The sequence below is a fragment of the Nannobrachium achirus genome (assembly GCF_963921795.1).
Source record: "Nannobrachium achirus genome assembly, chromosome: 8".
Classification (NCBI taxonomy): domain Eukaryota; kingdom Metazoa; phylum Chordata; class Actinopteri; order Myctophiformes; family Myctophidae; genus Nannobrachium; species Nannobrachium achirus.
In genome coordinates this window covers 48,408,026-48,428,929 of record NC_137817.1, presented here as the reverse complement: position 1 = coordinate 48,428,929, position 20,904 = coordinate 48,408,026, and the positions used below count along the sequence as shown (strand labels likewise).

The 20,904-nt window shown below is 44.9% G+C and overlaps 1 protein-coding gene across 6 annotated transcripts in view; it reads right to left on the bottom strand.

Moving 5' to 3' along the window:
* Positions 1-20,904, bottom strand: part of arap1 (ArfGAP with RhoGAP domain, ankyrin repeat and PH domain 1) — a 132,995-nt gene that overhangs the window by 23,375 nt on the left and 88,716 nt on the right. For 5 of the 6 annotated variants that reach the window (XM_080731559.1, XM_080731562.1, XM_080731561.1 and 2 more), the window contains 11 exons: positions 18,850-18,984; positions 18,359-18,494; positions 17,438-17,540; positions 15,741-15,933; positions 14,282-14,327; positions 12,603-12,766; positions 7,123-7,335; positions 5,145-5,250; positions 3,982-4,129; positions 654-743; positions 261-341 (listed from right to left, as the gene is read on the bottom strand). In XM_080731559.1, coding sequence (XP_080587685.1) covers positions 261-341; positions 654-743; positions 3,982-4,129; positions 5,145-5,250; positions 7,123-7,335; positions 12,603-12,766; positions 14,282-14,327; positions 15,741-15,933; positions 17,438-17,540; positions 18,359-18,494; positions 18,850-18,984 — 1,415 coding nt within the window. Of the gene's footprint in view, positions 1-260; positions 342-653; positions 744-3,981; positions 4,130-5,144; positions 5,251-7,122; positions 7,336-12,602; positions 12,767-14,281; positions 14,328-15,740; positions 15,934-17,437; positions 17,541-18,358; positions 18,495-18,849; positions 18,985-20,904 lie in introns of those variants that run through there. The other variant, XR_013962261.1, reaches the window with a different exon arrangement.

The window sequence follows — 20,904 nt, the reverse complement described above, 5'->3', positions numbered from 1 at the left end:
CCAGATTGCTGACATAGAAACATAGCTTTTTCAAAAAACCTTAGAAGGATTCAAAAGACACTTATAGAATCGGGTCAAAATTCTAATTTTCACGATTTTTCAAAAATAGCAGATCTACAAGCTCGCAGTGCGGCACTCGGTGCCGCGCTGTGAGCTTGTATATCTGCTATTCTTCATTAGTTAAAGCATAAAATAATGATACACAATATGTGTACCAATTCTGAATGGGTTCATGCATGCTTGGTGTCGTCAGGGCTTACCTTGACATGCTGTTCTGACTTGGCGCGCGGATCTGTGTCCTCCAAGTACACTGTGCATATTAATGGGCCTGAGCCTATGTGCTGCGCACACACACGCGCACACACACACACACACACACACACACACACACACACACACACACACACACACACACACACACACACACACACACACACACACACACACACACACACACACACACACACACACACACACACACACACACACACACACACACCATTATTATTACAGGGAGTCTGACTTCAAATAATTCATTGAATAGTTGTACATATTGCAGTTATAACGATTGTTTTTTCAACGCCACTTCCGTCTGTTTGGAAACCAATTTTGACCTTAGTGGAAACCAAGGTTTTACACTACAGTTAACTCACCTGTTTTGTGGGGTTAGGGTTGGGGTTCTTCCTCATGTGGATGATGGCAGTGATCTCATCCAACTCCTTCTTGAGCCGCTCCTCATCCACCTACAACAACAACAACAACACACACATTCAATTTACAATGTAGGCATTTAGCAGACGACTTACAATAAGCAAGGTAATACATCAACATCAATACAAGGTAATACATCAATACATCAAATGCACAGCAATAGTAATCTAAGACAGGGGTTTTCAAAGTGGGTGACAGGGCACCCTGGGGTGCCGCGATGGCAGTCCAGGGGTGATCATTTGATAATATTTGGAATTTATTTGGACACTTGAAAAAATATTTAGTATAATTTTAAACTTGAAGTACAAAGTTATTTTCAGTCAGTTCGAACCAAAATGGCTATTATCTCAACGTTTTCCTCGCAACATAATCACTAAAATATTGTCACTGTCGGGCGATATTTTCTGGGCCCTGGAGGTACCATACCTATGGCTGCATTGAAGGCCAGCATCAGTGTTTTGTACTGTGCGGGCCGCAACCAGGAGCCTAGTGGAGGGAGCTGAGAAGGGGGGACGGGACACGGGACACATTCATCATCAGCCCTTCATTACTACACTTCATTACAACGCAGATACAACCCTTCATTACTACAGTTCATTACAGCGCAGATACAACCCTTCATCATTACACCTCAGACGCAGAGCGCATCAATCCTTTGATCCCCCGCTGTGTTTTGCAAACACCAAACCTCATCCTCCACGGCTTCCTCCGCCTCCCTGTTAAAACCTGCCCCGGCATGCCTCTCTCTCTCTCGCTCTCTCTCTCTCTCTCTACAGAGAGTCTGTGTTTACAGTCTCTAACGTTGCTGTCTGGACAGAAACCTCTCATCTCCACATTGTAGACTTTTTGTGGGGTTCATCGACGCCCTACTTCAGTGTTTCTCAACCACTGTGCCTGGGGACCTTTGGTGTGCCCCTGAGAAGGGTCAAGTGTGCCCCTTGAAACGGCTTGAAAGCCAGTATTGTATTTATCATTTAAAAAATGATTTAAACTAGTGAAAACAGCCGATCTACAAGCACACAACGCCTCGCACCGCGAGGCTGCTGTTTTCACTACTAAGCAGGGCTTTACTTTGCGAAGAAAACGTACAAATTTGAAAGGTTTCTTCCCGACAGTGACGATATTTACACCCCCGTATTATGCTGGTGTGCCCATGGATTCTTGGGACATGACAAATGTGCCCATGCAGTAAAACGGTTGAGAAACACTGCCCTACTTGATCACACTGCAGCGTTGCACAAAAGCATCAAAAGCAGCAGGTTCGCAAGTTCAAAAACGCTGTGCGGAGCGACGCGTTTTCGAGTAGATGTGCTTTTTTTGATGCTTTTGAATTTGAATCCTGAAAGGTAACAGTTTTTGGACATAGGAGGTTTCCACCCGACAGATACGGTGTCCTTTTAATCTCCACTTGGGGCCCAACAATGCAACCCGACGTCTGCATTTGCTTGTGGTTGTCTGGTGTTGTGAGAATGCCGGCGACACCTCACTCCCATAGTTTCCACTCCTCCAACCCCTCCTCTATCCTCCTCCTTGTCGCTGTTTATGTTCCTAGGAATCATAACAAATGCCTGGAGAAGCCATCGTGAGGCGAGCATGGTTTTGGAGTGTATTTATTAGTGTGTCTTTACTGCATGGCTGTGCAAGCTGTCTACATGTCTATGTCTGTGTCCGGTCTCTCAGCTTCATCTCGCAAACCTAGGGTGACCAGACGTCCCGGTTTGGCCGGGACAGTCCTGTTTTGGCCGGGTCAGTCCCGTTTTCAAGCTGCGTGTCGCGGTGTCCCGACAAATATCTCTAAAACACTAATATGTCCAGGTTTTCAATATTCACTTCTTTTCATGTAAACATGCTCACCTAACCAATCAGAAAACATGAACAAATTCATTGCGTGTATGAATTCAACGCTGAGGCTGTTTGTCAATCACTCACTGCCTGTATGCAACCCTGTGCGTATGTGCGCGTGCACGAACGGTTAGAAAATGGGCACACGCGTGCGCGGTAACGTGCACATTGCTTTGAGTGTCCCGGTTTTAGGCAATAGTGGTTCGCGTCCCGTTTTTAGCGGCTGAAAATATGGTCACCCTACGCAAACCGCTTCACAAATCAGCGTTTGCACACTGCCTGTGTTGAATTAAATTTGATAATTAAAGTCAATGGGGCTCTAAAGGGGCTGTAACTGTGGCCACATGTGGAATCAAACGTCATATAATTTAGATGTCAGACGCCTATGTAGATCTTGGACTAGGGACCAGCCTGCGATGTCAGTCATCGATGACCACGGCCCCTTCTGATTATTACTTGTGCAAGCAGAGCGAACAAGTACTGTAATCGGCTGGGTATGAATGTATGTGACTGGGTTTTTTGAAGACCGTAGCCCTGAAACGGCTGGGATTCTGGGAATGTTATGCATGTATGTAGGTGTCTACCTACAGACAATGAGGGACCAGCATTCCTGGTGATGATGTCAGCAGAGTTTGGTATATAAGAGCGCTCTTGGTAATGTCTTCATTAACAGGGGAAGACATTAGGGACATGAGGCCAGCAGTGCACACCTCGTGGCGCACTCTGCTTGCGCACAAGTGGCCTGCTTGAGCGTGAGAAGCTAAGTTGGCACCTCGACAGACTGCAGTTCTAGTTATTTATTGTTTTAACCCATTTAGGCCTAGAATTATTGAATGCTTTAACCAGTGAAAAATAGCAGATATACAAGCTCACAGCGCCGCGCTGCGAGCTTGTAGATCTGCTATTTTTGAAAAAGTCGTGAAAATGTGTACAAATATTTGAATATATGTATTTTTAAAGGAAACGTTTGTAACTCAAATTGTGGCCAAATAAATATTATTTTGTGGGTCCTTCACATGAAAAGGTTTGAGAACCACTGACATAGTAGTCTCTCAAGAACAGACTAACTGAGCTCCGTTTAAGCGGAAAAGGACCTTTTCTTTGACAATGGCTAGCCAGATTGCTGACATAGAAACATAGGGTTTTCAAAAAATCTTAGAAGGATTCAAAAGACACTTATAGAATTGGGTCAAAATTCTAATTTTCACGATTTAAAAATCTAAAGATCTACAAGCTCGCAGCGCTGCACTTGGTGCCGCGCTGTGAGCTTGTATATCTGCTATTTTTCAATAGTTAAAGCATAAAATAATGATACACAATATAGTGTACCCGTTCTTAATGGGTTGGCTTTCATCATATGGAGTGCACTGTCTTTTGGGCATGTCCTCTAGGTGACCAGATGTTGGAGCTGGAGGAGGAGAGGTCTACCTGGAAGATGTGTGTGTAGTGTTGGATCAGGTCCTCCACCACGCGCACTGCCGTGTAGTCCTTCCCGTCCGTCTGGAACAGCGTGGGACCGAACACTATGGCCAGGTTGTGAGGGTTCATCTGGTTGAGCTCCGAGAAACGCTGCACACTGAAACACACACACACACACACACACACACACACACACACACACACACACACACACACATACACAGAACAGTATGATAGAGCTCATGAGCTTGTGCATCTGCTATTTTTTGAAAAATCATGAAAATGCATGCAAATATTTGCTTCTGGGGGGTTCCAGGGGTCCCTGGAACAAAATATTTTCACTTGGTGGTCCACGGCCAAATACATATAATTCTGGGGGTTCTTGACATGAAACGGTCTGAGCACCACTGATCATAGAAACATACGTTTTTTCAGAAAACTTTTAAGATTTAGAAGACATTTGTGGTCTCACATGTAGCAGCACACTAGCCTCGCAAGCCATCCCGAGTTACGTCATCACCAATGTGCTTCCTTTCTCGGTCTGGTGTCCCTCCCATCGAGTCTCTTTATGAGAATTTACGTTCTAATTTCCAATCAAAAGGCTGCATTTCGAGCGAACCCGCCTCACACCGCTCCTGATTGGTCGAGCGGCTGCTACAGCTCTCGCATTTTGTAAACAAACATGGCCGACCCCATGTCCGATGCGAGTTCACAAATCGCAAATAAAAGCTGCATTAAGCGAAGTTTTATCTGAAATCAACGGCATCTCATAACTTAAAAACGAACAACAGTTTGCACCTTTGGAATTTCTGTCTGGAAAAGACGTATTTGATGTTCTCCCGACGATGTTTTGATGCGCTGATGACTACTGAATGGACCTGTCAGTCAAAGTGAGTAACTACGTCATTGCGTAATGCATCGTCTATGGAGAACTCCCAGACTCTCCTTTTGGAGAGTCTGGCTGTTGCGAGGCTAGCAGCACACTGCTCCTAACGGTTATGGTCCAGTGGAGAGAAATAATTCCCCCTCTGGGATCAACGAAAAGACTCTTTATTAGGGATAGTTTTAGAGAAGAAAACTAGTTGAAAGCAATGGTAGGAGTGAAAGTGTGTGTGTGTGTGTGTGTGTGTGTGTGTGTGTGTGTGTGTGTGTGTGTGTGTGTGGTCTCTAACCAGTAGAGATGGTTGACCAGGGCTCGTAGCGTAGCCTTGTTGACGCGAGGCAGTCTGCTCAACAGCTCCTGGTACTTCTGTATCTTCACACTATCATCCTGGAGGTCTGGAGGGAGAGAGAGGGAGGAGAGAGAGAGAGAAGGAGATATAGAGAGTAAGAGCTTAAGAGTCTAATTAGGCTGCATAGCTCCAGGCATTTAGTGCAACATCAGTATCTAAGTGTTTCTGTGTGCTGCGTTTTCTCCTAACTGCCTCTGGTGGGAACGCGTGGGTGTTCCTCCAACGTGACTTCCAAGTTTAATAATGTGTTAAGAGGGGATTTAACCCATTTAGGCCTAGAATTATTGAATGCTTTAACCAGTGAAAAATAGCAGATATACAAGCTCGCAGGGCAGGCACTCGGTGCCGCGCTGCGAGCTTGTAGATCTGCTATTTTTGAAAAAGTCATGAAAATGCATGCAAATCTTTGAATATATGTGTTTTCAAAGCGAACGTTTGTAACTCAAATTTTGCTTCTGGGTGGTCCCTGGAACTAAATATTTTGAGGTGGGGGTCCGTGGCCAAATAAATATCATTTTGGGGGTCCTTCACATGAAAAGGTTTGAGAACCACTGACATAGTAGTCTCTCAAGAACAGACTAACTGAGCTCCAATTAAGTGAAAAGGACCTTTTCTTTGACGATGGCTAAGCCAGATTGCTGACACAGAAACATAGGTTTTTCAAAAAATCTTAGAAGGATTCAAAAGACACTTATAGAATCGGGTCAAAATTCTAATTTTCACGAATTTTCAAAAATCTACAAGCTCGCAGTGAGCTTGTATATCTGCTATTTTTCAATAGTTAAAGTATAACATAATGATACCCAATAATGTGTACCCGTTCTAAATGGGTTTTAAGAGGGCACAGATTCACATGCAGTCGCGGTTTGGATGCTGAGCTGGGAAATTAGCATCTCCCAGAGTAGCTTCCATCCTGTCACATCTAGAGGATGAATGAGGAAAGAGAGCAGCGTGCAGGGAAACTGTGCCACCAAAAGGAAACAAAAAAGGGTTTAATAATATGGCATGGCTTCCCTCCCTGTGGCCCGCCGGATCAGGGACTATGACTTCACAAAACGTGGAGTTTTTGTGTCTAGGGACGGGACGATATCAAAATGTCATATCACGATTATTGTGACCAAAGAAATCACGGTTTACGATGATATCGCGACAATCAAAATCCATTATCTTGGGGTGGAACATTTGCCAAAAAAATTGTCGATCTACAAGCTCACAACGCGTCGCATTGCGACGCGTTGTGAGCTTGTAGATCGGCTATTCTTTTGGCATAGACAGAGTGACAGAGTGAAAAAAAAAGATTGTATCAAGTACGTATTTTATAAGTACCTTTTACCAATTATAGAGTGTTTAAGTGTTACCGGATATGCAGCTCAGCAAATAAAAGGTGAATTGATCCCAGTGCATGACGGAGGACGATTTCACGATAAATGAAATCTCCACAATGCGATCATCACGATCACTCTTGAGTCTTGTATAGATATATTTCATGTGTATGTGCTTGCATAGTAGGTAGCCAGCAAGCCTCTTGAAAGTCAGCTTTGTCTAAGATGATGTGTTTCTCAGGCTGTGCCATCAACATTGTTTTGGTTTAATGGCCCCTAGTGTGAGTCAACAATATGTAGATAGTAGGTTAACCTCGGAATTGTTTAAAGTTTTGATGTCACAACAACCCTGGTTGCCCAGGAAACTAAGCACGTCGAGATGACAACTTGATGTTATGAGTGTATAAAACCTTTGTAGCTCTGTGTTAACGTGAGAAGAAAGATCTCTCTTTCCTGGAATAAACCCAAATACTATTATAACTAAGAGGGCTTGAGCTTCACTGTCGGATAGATATGGGGTAAGAAAAACAAAGCTATCAGTAACCTATTTCTTTTTGAAATTACGCCTCTCAATCCATCTCCTCTCCAGAACGTACCAGGGGTGGCGAGCCAGGCACTGGCGGCCTGCAGCGTGAGCAGACCCTCCTCCGACTTGCGGAAGAAGCGCTTGAGCGTGTTGGAGACGTCGTCGGGCTGGTCCACGCCCTCCTTCAGGTGGACGCTGCGCGCGTCGCGGCGGAACGCCTCGTACATGGCCTCCACGCGCGAGTTGACGCCGCTCTTGCGGTAGATGCCCTCCGACATCAGACCTGAGGAGGAAGGAACACGTTAGAAATGTGTGTTTTTACAGGCAACCCAGGAAGCATACCGTTAGACAGCACACAGGTGCTGTAGGTACAGTAAGCTGTACAGTATATCGTCGTTGTCGGGTGAAAACCTTGTATGTCCAAAACCGTTCGTTTTGCATTTATCATTTTAAAAATGATTTGAACCAGTGAAAAAAGCCGATCTACAAGTACACAACGCCTCGCACCGCAAGGCGTTGGGTGCTTGTAGATCTGCTGTTTTCACTACTTTTGTGTGACGGCCTTGTATGATGAAGCAGGGCTTTACTTTGCGAAAAAACGTACAAATTTGAAACTTGTAGATACGAGGTTTCCACCCAACAACGACGATATAATATACTCAAATTAGAAATACAGTTCCTACGAAACAGTGTGGGCTTGCATGGAACACCATGTATGGGCACAAAAATCTACCCTTTGGCTGCTCCTCATTGGCTAAGGGCCCTGCCTTTGTACTGTCTGTCAATTTTTTTAGCAGAATAACCTTGGTCTATAAAGTTTTGGTATAACATACTGATATAACCCACATGTTGTTGTTATTTATATCAGGCAACCTATAAAGTTTGGGTATAACATACTGGTCTTGCCTTTCAGCGAGCCCACAATAATAAAAGACAGGCTGTGGTATATGGTGATTATATCACGGCCAAGCCCTTGGTTGTGGTGTAATGCATCCTATATTAAAATTGGCTTGAGGGAGGGAGGGCCGGCACCAAGCAGGCGGGCAGACCTCTGACGTCACGCTCAAAAGGGGGCATGCCCATATATGGGCATATGTTGATGACGTCATGGATCTCCATATACTGTATGTGCAGGGTTTCCTGCAGGAAAAAGTCTTGACCAGGGGGGCGTGTGCGCCAATTTTTTTTGATAATTAATTAATTAATTCAAGTAATTAATTCACTTAATTTGTAATATTAATTCTTAATTTTGCCCTATAAAAAAACACATAAATGTGCCCATGATGACGGAAAACACAACTAAATTAATTCCCTTATTTTAGACTAATTCTTATTTTTGCCCTCAACATAAAAGGAGAGGTTGACTCTTGTCTCTTGGCCAGGGGGGACAGATTTTAGGCCAGGGGGCCCCCCTGGCCAATAAAGTGCTGCAGGAAACCCTGATGTGCACAAAAGGGGGTATGGCCATATATGGGCATATGCTGATGACGTCCCGGATCTCCATATGTGGGCAAATGGGCATATACTGTACTGATGACATCAGGGATCTCCATAGATGGGCATAAAAGGGCTGACAGATACAGAGATCTCCACATATGGGCATATCAATCGGATTGGCGATGCGACATACGTGGAGTTAGATACATGCGCACGCGCACACACACACACGCGCACACACACACACACACACACACACACACACACACACACACACACACACACACACACAGGAAAGGGTCACAGTCAAGTTCTATAATCATTGTGTACACTGTAAAAAATAATCCATTGACAGTACATGATTCCCAGGTGACAGCCAGGACGACCACAGCAGTGTAAAGGGTATTATTTACACACACACACAAACGTATGTATTTTATACACAATGTTATCTGTTCAACAGTCCTCTCTGTTGGGGTTAACTGTCTTATTCAGGGAACTTAACACATCCCCTCTGTCAGGTGGAAACCTCATATGTCCAAAACTGTTAAGTTTCAGGACATTAAAAGATTGCAAAAGTATCAGATCTCCAAGCTAGAGCTTGTAGATCAGCTACTTGTTATGCTTTTGTGTGAATTCTGCAATGTGATCAAGTAGGGCTTTAAATTACGAAAGAACACAGAAAGTTTAAATATGGAGATACTGTACAAGGTTTGTCACCGATACTGGGCGGGCCACGGGTGAACCGGTGACCTTCGGTCTAAAATAGGACATGATGTCATAAGGCAGTGAGTGGTTCTCAACCTGTTCAGGCCCCTGCCCCCACCCTGATGAGCACTAAGAGTTGAGGCATTACATTTTGTATACCAGTAAGACTCCCTAATCGGGAGATAAGCGACCGCATACACAAACTTTAGAAGGCAATCGTAGCCAATCAGGAGTGAATATGGGAAATGGGACAGATCCGTGTTGGTGACTGTAGATCTGCTATTTTCACACTTTCTGCCTCTAATATTTCACAATTTGGCCAGTGTTTAATTTGTCATTTTAGAGGTATTAAAAGGTTCTATAAATTGTCACTCTCTTTACACTTAAAACATTATGTTGGTTTGTTTACTGTTGACAGAGAAAACAATGTTGAACATAAATCATCTGGGGACCCTCCAAAATAATTGGTGACGTCAGGTGCTAGCTAGCAGCCAGTGTGACGTGACAACTAGTTCTCTGTGTGGTTTCCAGGAACGCTGACTAGGGATTAACATTCTGCTCAGGAAACCAGGGGAAATATGCAGAGAGAAGCATTCATTCATTCACACGCACACGCACACACACACACACACACACACACACACACACACACACACACACACACACACACACACACACACACACACACACACACACACACACACACACACAGCGTTTGTACCGTATTGTACTTGTGAGGACATCAAAGTGTTAAGACAGCAATTTTATAGTATCTTTTGGCAATTTCCTTTTTAGGTACGCAACATCCAGTGGTGGAAAAAGGTATTACAATTTCTTTACTCTTTACTGCTGCAGTAGAAATACTCACATGTAAAAGTATTTACCGGTACTCGAGTAAAAGTGGAATGTGGAGAGAGAGAGAAAGAGTGTGAAAGCAGGGTGCGGAGAGAGCACTGAAGAGTGAAGAGGGGAACTGAAGTAGTGAGTGAGAGCAGCTCAGGACGGAGAGGAGAGGAGAGGAGAGGAGAGGAGAGGAGAGGAGAGGAGAGGAGAGGAGAGGAGAGGAGAGGAGAGGAGAGGAGAGGAGAGCTGGCAGAGAGGGCCGTGGGAGAGGAGAGATAAGGACAGGAGATATGAAGGGAGAAACGGGTCAGAGAGAGAGAGAGGGACACTCACACACACAGACAGAGAGACAGAGAGGGATGGAAGTGGACAGAACAGAGCTGTTTTGTTGTTCCACCATCTGCTGAGCTAGAAGCCCTGCTATTATGGTCACATGACACCACACACACACACACACACACACACACACACACACACACACACACACACACACACACACACACACACACACACACACACACACACACACACACACACACACACACACACACACACACACACACACACACACACACACACACACACACACACACACACACACACCTCCCTCTCCAAAACACAAGAGTGAAGCACTCTCAACCACAGTGTGTGAGTGTGTGCGTGCATGTGTGCAATGCGTGCAACAGCGTGATGCAGTTCTTGTTTTGTTTACAGGTGCTGATGAAATTCTCACTAGCCGGCCTGTAAGCCTGTCCATTTGATCTTTTTTTAAATGAAGATTGTATTATTATTTCTGGACGGTATTCAAATCAGTGTGATCAGGACAGGTCAATGTGTAGAGAGATGTCGGGTGTAAACCATGTCCAAAACTGAGACTTTTCAGGATTCAAATTCCTCAATCAGCAAAAGCAGAAGATCTGTTACGCTTTTGTGTGACACTCTAGTACAGGGGTCTTCAACGCTTTCAGGCCAAGGACCCCTTATTTGAGAGAGTGATGAAGCAGGGACCCCCAGAACCTTATCATAGATTCCATATAGTTTCATTGTTTGACAGCAAAATCATCAGTCTATTTTGGATTAATGTCAATTTGTGTTTTCAGATATTCAACCACTTGAGCCGTCATTACCTAATAAACTTGACCTTCCACTCTGTACTTAGTCTGCTCTTTTTTCCCTCTACACCAAACCTCTTTGCCGAAAATAGCTGATCTACAAGCTCACAACGCCTTCCAGCGCGAGGCGTTTTGAGCTTGTAGATCTGCTATTTTTGGCTAAGGTTCTCAGAATATGGACACTAGGGTTCAAGTGGTTAATATAAAAAAAAGGAGAAAAAAAACTTTCTTTCACTCTACGATTTGGAGGACCCCCTGTAGTAACTCTGAGGACCCCCTAGGGGTCCCGGACCCCCTGTTGAAGACCCCTGCTCTAGTATGATCAAGTGGGGTATTAATTTATGGGGGGAAAACACAAAATGTTAGAAATGTATGGTCTGTGCACTAACTCAGTGTTTTTCAACCACTGTGCCTGGGGACCTTTGGTGTGCCCCTGAGAAGGGTCAAGTGTGCCCCTTGAAACTGCTTGAAAGCCAGTGTTGTATTTATCATTTTAAAAATGATTTAAACTAGTGAAAACAGCCGATCTACAAGCACACAACGCTGTGTAGATCTGCTGTTTTCACTACTGTTGTGGGACAGCCTCGTATGATGAAGCAGGGCTTTACTTTGCGAAGAAACGTACGCATTTTAAACTTGGAGATACAAGGTTTCTTCCCGACAGTGACAATATTTACACCCCCGTATTATGTTGGTGTGCCCATGGATTCCTGGGACATGAAAAGTGTGCCCATGCAGAAAAAAGGTTGAGAAACACTGCACTAACTAACTGGCTGAGCCACCTGGCATGGCCAGACTAATACCACTGCGTAGATTGGACTGGTATCTCTGGGGCAGGGAAAAAATGCCTCTGGTGATATAGCCGCCACATATTTTCATACTGGGCCCTGATTGGTCCCTCACTACTTCGGAGGGTGTGAAATCCAATCACAACTGAGCGGTGCCAGACCTTAGTGTGTCCTGTGTCTGTCTGTCCCTATCAGCATGAACAGCTGCAATACAGCTGGGTGACCAGCAGTGCCTTGACACACACACACACACACACACACACACACACACACACACACACACACACACACACACACACACACACACACACACACACACACACACACACACACACACACACACACACACACACACACACACACACACACACACACACACACACACACACACACACACACACACACACACACACACAGGGTATAGCTGCTCAAATGCACCGCTCCACTTTGAACTGATGGTTTGATTTTTTTTTCAATGGCACATTTGTCTGCTTTACCTTGATGCCCATGAGGCATGAAAATGCCCCCCCCCCATCCGTCTTACATTTTAAACAAATCACACATTGTGTGTGTGTGTGTGTGTGTGTGTGTGTGTGTGTGTGTGTGTGTGTGTGTGTGTGTGTGTGAGTGCATGTGCATGTGAGCGTGTGCATCATTCTCACCAAACTGTGTGATGTAGGTGATGCAGCTATGCACGATGACCGGTATGTCTGTGTTGGTGAGCTGCTGCTGGCTCAGGCAGTCTCCCCCGCTCCCCGCCGCTGTCTGGATGGCCCCGCACCAGCCTGCAAAGTCCAGCTTCTTCTCTCCCTCGATGTACAGCGTCCTGACACACACAGGAGAGAGAGAGGAGTGAGTGAGTGTACGCACAATAGTGCACGCACAATAGGCATTCTGAGTACACTGAATCTGAATCCTCAAGGAAGGCGGTCGCTTTTTTCCTCCTCTCCCTACCTCGTGTGTCTGCTACCCTGTCCTGCCTGCTGGAGCGTATCTGAACACTGTCTCTACTCTCGTAGCTATTTGGATCTATTTGGAAGATACTATTTTTTCAACACGAAAATCTGGTTCGGAGGAATCCAGTTGTCCGGACGGAACTTATGCCTCGGGGTACACGATGGACTACCGTCAACGGTGGAACGTGATGTGCCTAACGTTTTTTTCCGTCGAAGACATCGAAGATATTTATCTTTTCGCTTTTATGATAACAGGGTTTCTGCTGATTGGCATGGGCATTGCCTTGGTTTATCGGAAAATCTGCAAGATGGGTGGACCCCCAGGAGCCCCAAAACTGCCCGTCATGATATTGGAACTGCACAAGGTTGTTTGTGCCCAGACTGTTGCGTTAAATGAACTTAAACGCCACGTTGTCATCTTGATGGAGCGAAACACCGATCTGCATGGAGGGCCAGCAAAACATGGACATTAGAGGGAATACTCTAATTCTCTGTATTCCCCTCGCTCGAATTACGACCGGACCGGCCTGACCTTGGAACACCGCACTCCTCCTGCGAGAGAGGAACGGTGTTGAAGAGCGCTTCCCACCCTCCCACCCTCAAACACCTGTTGTTGTGTCTTCTGGACTGTTCCAGTCAAGGATGTCTCATAGCCCTGACACCGCGAGAGAGACAATTTGCTTTGACCTGGTTCACTTCCCGGAGCCGATAAGCAGGCCTACACCTGCATAAACACATGACTATCATGACTTTCAGATACACACCTCCCCACACACACACCCGCCTCCACTCACCTCCACACCGCCTCTATCTGTTCGTACAGGCAACCCCCCCCGCTTCCACATTATGCCTTTTCTTTTTAGTGTTTTCCCTCCTGTGTTTTTGTTTGTCAACCTGTTTGTTTTGTTTGTCAACCTGTTTTTCCTTGTGTTTGTTGTTTTTGTTTGACCACCCTGAATTGTTGCGCAGGTTCTCCAAGATAGCGCCGCCCATGGCTGCTGTGGTGACTACGTGTTGCGTTCTGTCGGTGTTGTTTGGTGTTTGTCTGTTTTTTGTTTTTATGTTATATGTGAAAAGATTATTTGAATGCAAAAATGTAGTATGCCAAAGCAAATTCCGATGTGTATTACACAATGGTTAATAAAGTAATCTGAATCTGAATCTGAATCTGAATCTGAAGCTGTGGAATTCAATCAAAATGCTTGACCGGTGACTCAGATGATGTTGAATTAGTGGGAAGCGTGATAACATAGGAAAAAACTTCCTGTAAATATTAGGTACATTAAGAACTAACCCATGTCCACCACTCCCCCAACACTGGAAATGTTCGAAACAGACATATGAACAAGCTTTGAAACGTGCAACAGATTTTTCCTTCTGCTCACCTGCCCTTCTCCACCAGAACCAGAACCCCATTGTCTTGTTGGATCGCTGTGGAAAAGACATATTTCTTTTTCAATGAATCAGCCGTCACAGGACAAAAAAAAAAAGAAAAAAGCTTTGGTAGTGTAGAGTACACAGCAAAATGCTCAGTGTTCATTTTTACATCGGTGAGCATATCATCTCTCTTGGGTGGAAACCTCATATATGGTATATTTCAACATAGTAGCCCTACTGCAAATAGTACTGCCCTACCTAATACCCGGCGTGGATTTTATTAACAGTTTCTTCAGCCTAATTGGAACTGTAACCTAATGGCCCGGTGCAGCAGGCTGGGCCAAAAATATTGGCCGATTGTGCGAACCCACCACCGACCACTTTAGCATCAGTTCCGGAGCACCAGGAGTCGGTGGTCCCTGGGAATTCCCCGTGAGCAGCCCCATTGGGGTGGTCATTTGGTCATTTTTGCACTTTTTGGCGGCGGCACCAGGGGGTCCCTGGAGCTCTGGGGGTCCCTGGAGCTCTGGGGGACCCTGGAGGTGGTCCCCGAGCGTGTGCCACTATGTATGCAAAGTTTGGCATGGATAGGGGCAACGGTGGCGGAGATATGAGTAGGGCAAAAGTGTGACGTGTGACGTGACTGACAGACAGACTGACGGACAGACTGACGGACAGCCGGTGGAGGTTTTGATAGTAACTGCGACCTGACGGTCGCAAAAAAAGAAATTAAATGCCTTATTTCCATTTTCCAACAATGGTTTTATTAAAATAACCACACCTGGTTACAGATGGACTGCTTTTTTTGTATAGTGTGTCTGTTAATTCATTTGACACATACACCAATACTTGATATATATATTGATACCTCGATCAAAAATGTATCAATATCGAGTCGATATTGATACATTTTTGATATATTGCAAAGCCTTACTATCAGGGTTCCCACATATTTTTACCAATTAATTTCCAAAACTTTTCCAAAAACGTTTCCAGAATATTTAACCCAATTTCCAGGACTATATAACAATAATTCAGCTAAATAACGAGTCGCTTACTCCTATGCGCAATGCCCAAAGACAGTGATATATTTGAACTGGGGACCCCGGCACCCTGACGAGCACTAAGAGTTGAAGAATTTTGTATAACGCGGTTTCATGGTGAAAATAGACGATCTACATGCTCACAACGCCTCGCAACGCATGTAGATCGGCTATTTACACAATTTCTGCCTCTAATATTTGACAATTTGGCCAATGTTTAATTTGTCATTTCAGAGGTATTAACACAATCAATAACCAAAGACAATGCATAGCTATTTTTTCCAGGACCTTCCAGGACCCTTGATCAATTCCAAAACTTTTCCAGGACTGGAAAAATATTTTTCCAATTTCAAAATATTTCCAGGAATTTCATGACCGTGGGAACCCTGTACTATGCATGTACATGAATGGTGTGGTGACTCACAGAGCTCCTGCAGCTTGCGGAGGGGGATCTCCTCTCCCTCGCTGTTCCCCAGGTAGGCGTGCAGCGTGGAGTCCACCAGAGCGAACCAGCCCACCTTGGGGGTCTGCAGGTTCAGGCCGTCCTTGTACTTCAGCCGGCCGATCCGCTCGAACCCCAGCCTCAGCAGAGGCTCCGCGTCGGCTGGGATGAACGTCTGGGGAAAAAACACAAGGTGTAGAATAATGGTAAATAACTAGACCCGTTTCATCCCACCAGGGGAGGTTTAGTTTTCACCTTCACCCAGCTGAGTGTTAGGGGTTACGCTTCTTGTTCAGGGACACTTCGACACATTGTCGGTGCCGGGAATAGAACCTGGGACCCATCTGCTTCCCAGGCAGGTTCTCTAACCCTTTGACTATGGCTGCCCACGATACCTGTGGTGCAACGCTTTTTATATTTCCCTTCAAATCTCTTGGGATTGTTTTAAAGATGTAACATAACCTTGAATCTCTTCACTAAAAAGGACAGTTAAAAAAAACAGCAGATCGGCTGTTTTCACTAGTTTTGTGCAACAGTCTTATATGATGAAGCAGGGCTTTGCTTTACCAAAAGACGTACATATTTGAAACTTGGAGGTACGAGGTTTCTGCCCGGCAGTGACGATATTTTAGTGATTATGTTGCGAGGAAAACGTTGAGATAATATCCATTTTGGTTAGAACTGACAAAAATAAATGTACTTCAAGTTTAAAATGATACTAAATATTTTTTCAAGTGTCAAAATAAATTCCAAATATTATCAAATTATCTCGCGGCACCCCTGGACTGCTGTCACGGCACCCCAGGTTGCCCTGTCACCCACTTTGAAAACCCCTGGTGTAGACAACCATGACTCTCATATACTGTACATGGAGTCAATATCTGCTTCCTTTCACCTGACAGTGAGTAGTTTCACCTGGACAGTGTAACACGGCCCTAGATCTCCTGCCTGCTGAATAAGTACAGGCCCCAGCTAAACGACTGGGGTCACACTAGTGCAGCCATAAGGACACCCTCCCCTGCTGGATTCCCAGCCATGAACACGGCCGATTGTGCTCGATGGAGTGCGGCCAAGCCGGCAGCGCCACTGCCGGGGATTAAACCCTAGTTTCCATGGTGGTGGGTGAGTGTTTTCTATGCCATCCAGACGCCCTAATCAAATGACATGATTGACCTATTCTGTACACTATCCCTAAAAGTAGGCTACTAGCAATCAATCACAATATTTGTCAGAGAAATTACTAATATTTGTCCTACCAGTCATCAGGTCAATGGACACTAAGCTTGTATAGCATTGAATTCAGTTCCAGAGAAATGGCTAGAATTATGAAAACAAAAACACCTTCAAGCTAATGGTTTCTTTTTAGGTTCTGGGTTTCTTGTTATACTTTGTCAAGTCAGTTGAGGCTTTTAAGAATTAAATAAATCACACTAACAAGAGTATGAATGTGTGTGACATAAAAAAAAGTCTTGTCTTGTTCGCAGTTATACAGTAGGTGAAATCAGGACAATGGCTGCCCGCTTTTGCAATCAGCATTTGCCCTAAAACTGGTTTTAATCCCCCGGGACAAAAAACCATGAAGTTTAAAAGTTGAGTTGAGGCTATACGTTAAGGAGCTGTACGCCACAGTATATCAAGCACAGTAAGAAACAAACAAACAAAAAAGGTCATCTTCATACCTTGGCAATGGACTTGACCCATTCTTTATGGCTCTGTTCTTCATCTGTGCCAAACAGATAAAGCCGTTCCGAATCCGAGTACAGCTCGAATGTAAAGTCATAACTGTGAGAGAAGGGAGGAAGCAGAGAGACAAAGATACAGAGTAATAAGGTTTCAATAACAGTTCTGTACCGTCTCAACCACTTAGCTGTGCACATATTCATGTGTCCTCAATTCACTCCACCTGAAAGTGACTACACAGTTTGCTGCCGTGTGCATACATAGGGTGCTTTTCCACCGGCAAAGAACCAGTTCTGGTTCTTTCTCCCGCCTATGGGATGAACCAGAGGTGAGCTTTTCCACCGAGAACCGAGTTGGTTCCGAACCGTAAAAGTTGGTTCGGAACGGGAACCACAAAATCCTTGGTTCCTCTGGTTCAATCTGGTTCAATCTGGTGGAAACGCAAGCCGGTTCGCGGCCGGTTCGCAAGAACGAACAAGGTTCCAAGAAAGTTGAACGGAACTGGTTCTTGAACCAAGGTTCTTTTGGTAGAAAAGGCCCCAGAGTGTAGCCGTGTTTCATAGATATTCATTCATACATTTTATTTTTCCTCTCGCTCTCCAATTTAGTCATTATGCAGACTGTATAGTCCCTGTCACTGCCAACCACTTGGTCTAGTTATTTGAGATAATCACAATTATTTGTTTGCATAACCATATTGAAAATGTTTCACATATTTCCAAAAATAGCAGATGATCTACAAAGCTCTTTTTATTCATAATGTTCAACGACAAACGCAACTATTTGAGCGACAATTATTCGTCAAGTAAAACGTCATAATCCTGACATCCCTACTCACAACAACACATCTCATGTCAGCCACTTCATCCCAGAATAGGGTTGCTAGGGTTCAAGTAAAGTGTGTTGCGAGTGTTGCGTACCCATGCTTCTTGGGAGCGTTGACAGACAGACAGACGATCTCGGCAGCCTTCAGAGTTCCGTTGGGTGTGGAGTTCTTGTCACTCTCGTAGTAGCTGAAGCAGCCGTCGTTCAGAGTGCACCAGCGCCGACTGAACTCTGCACAAATTAACGACAGGTTAATAACGGGTTTAAATGACAGTGGTGGTGAAAGCAGACATGCTAAATGTACGGTAAGTCATGCTGTAGCTACACACACACATATATATATAAGCTCTCATGCCATATTACAATATTATTATCATACACAAAATCTTGTCTCATCGATAATATTTCCCAGGTCAATAATGTAGTAGGTAAAAGAAGCATATGCATGCCTGTATTCATGCGTGTGTGTGTGTGTGTGTGTGTGTGTGTGTGTGTGTGTGTGTGTGTGTGTGTGTGTGTGTGTGTGTGTGTCTGTGCGTGTGTGCGTGTGTGCGTGCGTGCGACCGTGCGTGCATGTTCACCCTACCCTCTTGGCCTTTGCGTTCGGTGATGGCTCTGATCATGGAGCCAGTCTTGAACAGGAAGCCATTAAGGCAGACGGAGGGCGTGGCTTTATAAGGAACCGTCTCCATGAGCCCGCCCACTTCTGACCGCGGCAGCTCTGCAAGAAATAACAATAATAGTAATAATTAGCCCAAGAGGTCAGACTTGCAGTTAGGGTTATCAAGTGTCTTGCTCCGAGGCACCTCGACTCATACTGGGGCCGGGAGTCGAACCTGGGACCTTCCGTTTTCCCAGGCGGCCCCTCTACCCATTCAGCTAGGAAAAACACCATGTCAAGTAAACAGTCGCTATGCTACGCAATGCTATGCTAGCGGTCAACCGGCCAAGTCAAAGACCTGGAGTGTGGAAACCTCAGACATAAACAATAAACAGTACAAACATTTTAGCGGTAAACTAAAGTCACACACAAGGAGGTAAATACTGTGTGTGTCTGTGTGTGTGTCTGTCTGTCTGTCTGTCTGTGCATGTGTGTGCGTGCGTGTGTGTGACCACACAAGCAGTAGCACAACAACAATGCTGTGAAATGTGATTATCATCCGTTTACAGCTCTCACAGAGATAATGCCAGTGACAACTTTATTGAGCAACTTATCTCCTTATGGGTCTTTAAAAGTCAGATAAACTATACATGAATTCCTTTTTAAAAACTCTATTACTTTCAATTCCATGCCTTCCATTAATTGAATCAAAGAATAATCAAAATGCAGAATCTGCCAGCATGACGGTACCGAGGTCTAAGATTTGAACACCTTTCTGCATTTAAATCAATTACCCAAGACGAATAGGCCTGTTACAACACATACATCTTTTAAGTATGTATTTTGCAAACAGCATAGGCTGTCGTAAATGTAGGCTATAAAGTCTACCAACAACTATCATGGCAAGTTATCTGTGTGCGTGCGTGCATGCGTGAATGTGAGAGAGAAAGAGAGAGAGGAACACAGAAAAGGAAGAAAAATTATATGGAGGTGAGGCAGTTGGAAAATGAGTCTTTATGACTTCTGTGTAATAGTATGCCAATGTACTGCATAGAATAAATCTACCAACGACTGCTGTCAAATGATGCTGTTATTGTGTAACACGTCACGCCTGTGATTCCGCAACGCCAGCACGCAGTGTATAAGCAGCACGCACACAGGAGATGTGGGTTTTAATGCAGCTCTGTTTGCTTCTGTGTACAGAGACAAAGCCGGCATTAATGGCCGCTCCTTGTCACACCAATATTGCGCGATCGCTGCATAAAAATGGCTTAAGGGGAACACACACCGAACGCGGAGGCAGCACGGAAGCGTCGCGTCAAAACATACAGCCCCATTATTTTCAATGAACTAACCCACACCGGCGGCATTAGACGCGCGCAGCTGCGGGTCTACCGCCTCGCCTGCCGCGCCGATACGCCGCTGTTCTATTTTTCCAGCATTGCCGCGCGGTGAACATGTTCTCCCATGGTTCTCCCCACCGGGGGAAATGGGTGTGCTGTGTGGCAGCGCACCAGTTGGGGTTACCGCGCTGCACTTCACGTGCGTCGATACCGCGACACGACGCTGGGCAGCCGCCCGCGTCCAGTGTGTGTTTAGCCACACAAACCCTAGCATCCCTTTTCAGGCTTGTAGATCGGCTATTTTCGGCAGAGATATTTCGCGTAGAGGGGGGAAAAGGACACCCCTAGGAGGACACAGGTCAACAAAGTATATAATGTAGTGTTTAACCCATTAAGACCGGGAACGCATTATTACTTTAACCATTATTTCATGATTTAACTATTAAAGAATAGCAGATATACAAGCTCACAGCTGCGAGCTTGTAGATCTGCTGTTTTTGAAAAATCGTGAACATTTGTCTTTGATATTTTTGATCCGATTCTATAAATGTCTTAAAATTTCTATGTCAGTGGTTCTCAAACACTTTCAGGTCAAGGACCCCTAAGAATTCCGCATCTCGAAATATTATGTGTCGGAGACCCAACAGAAGCAAATATTTGAGTTACAAATGTTCGCTTTAAAAAAGATATATTCAAA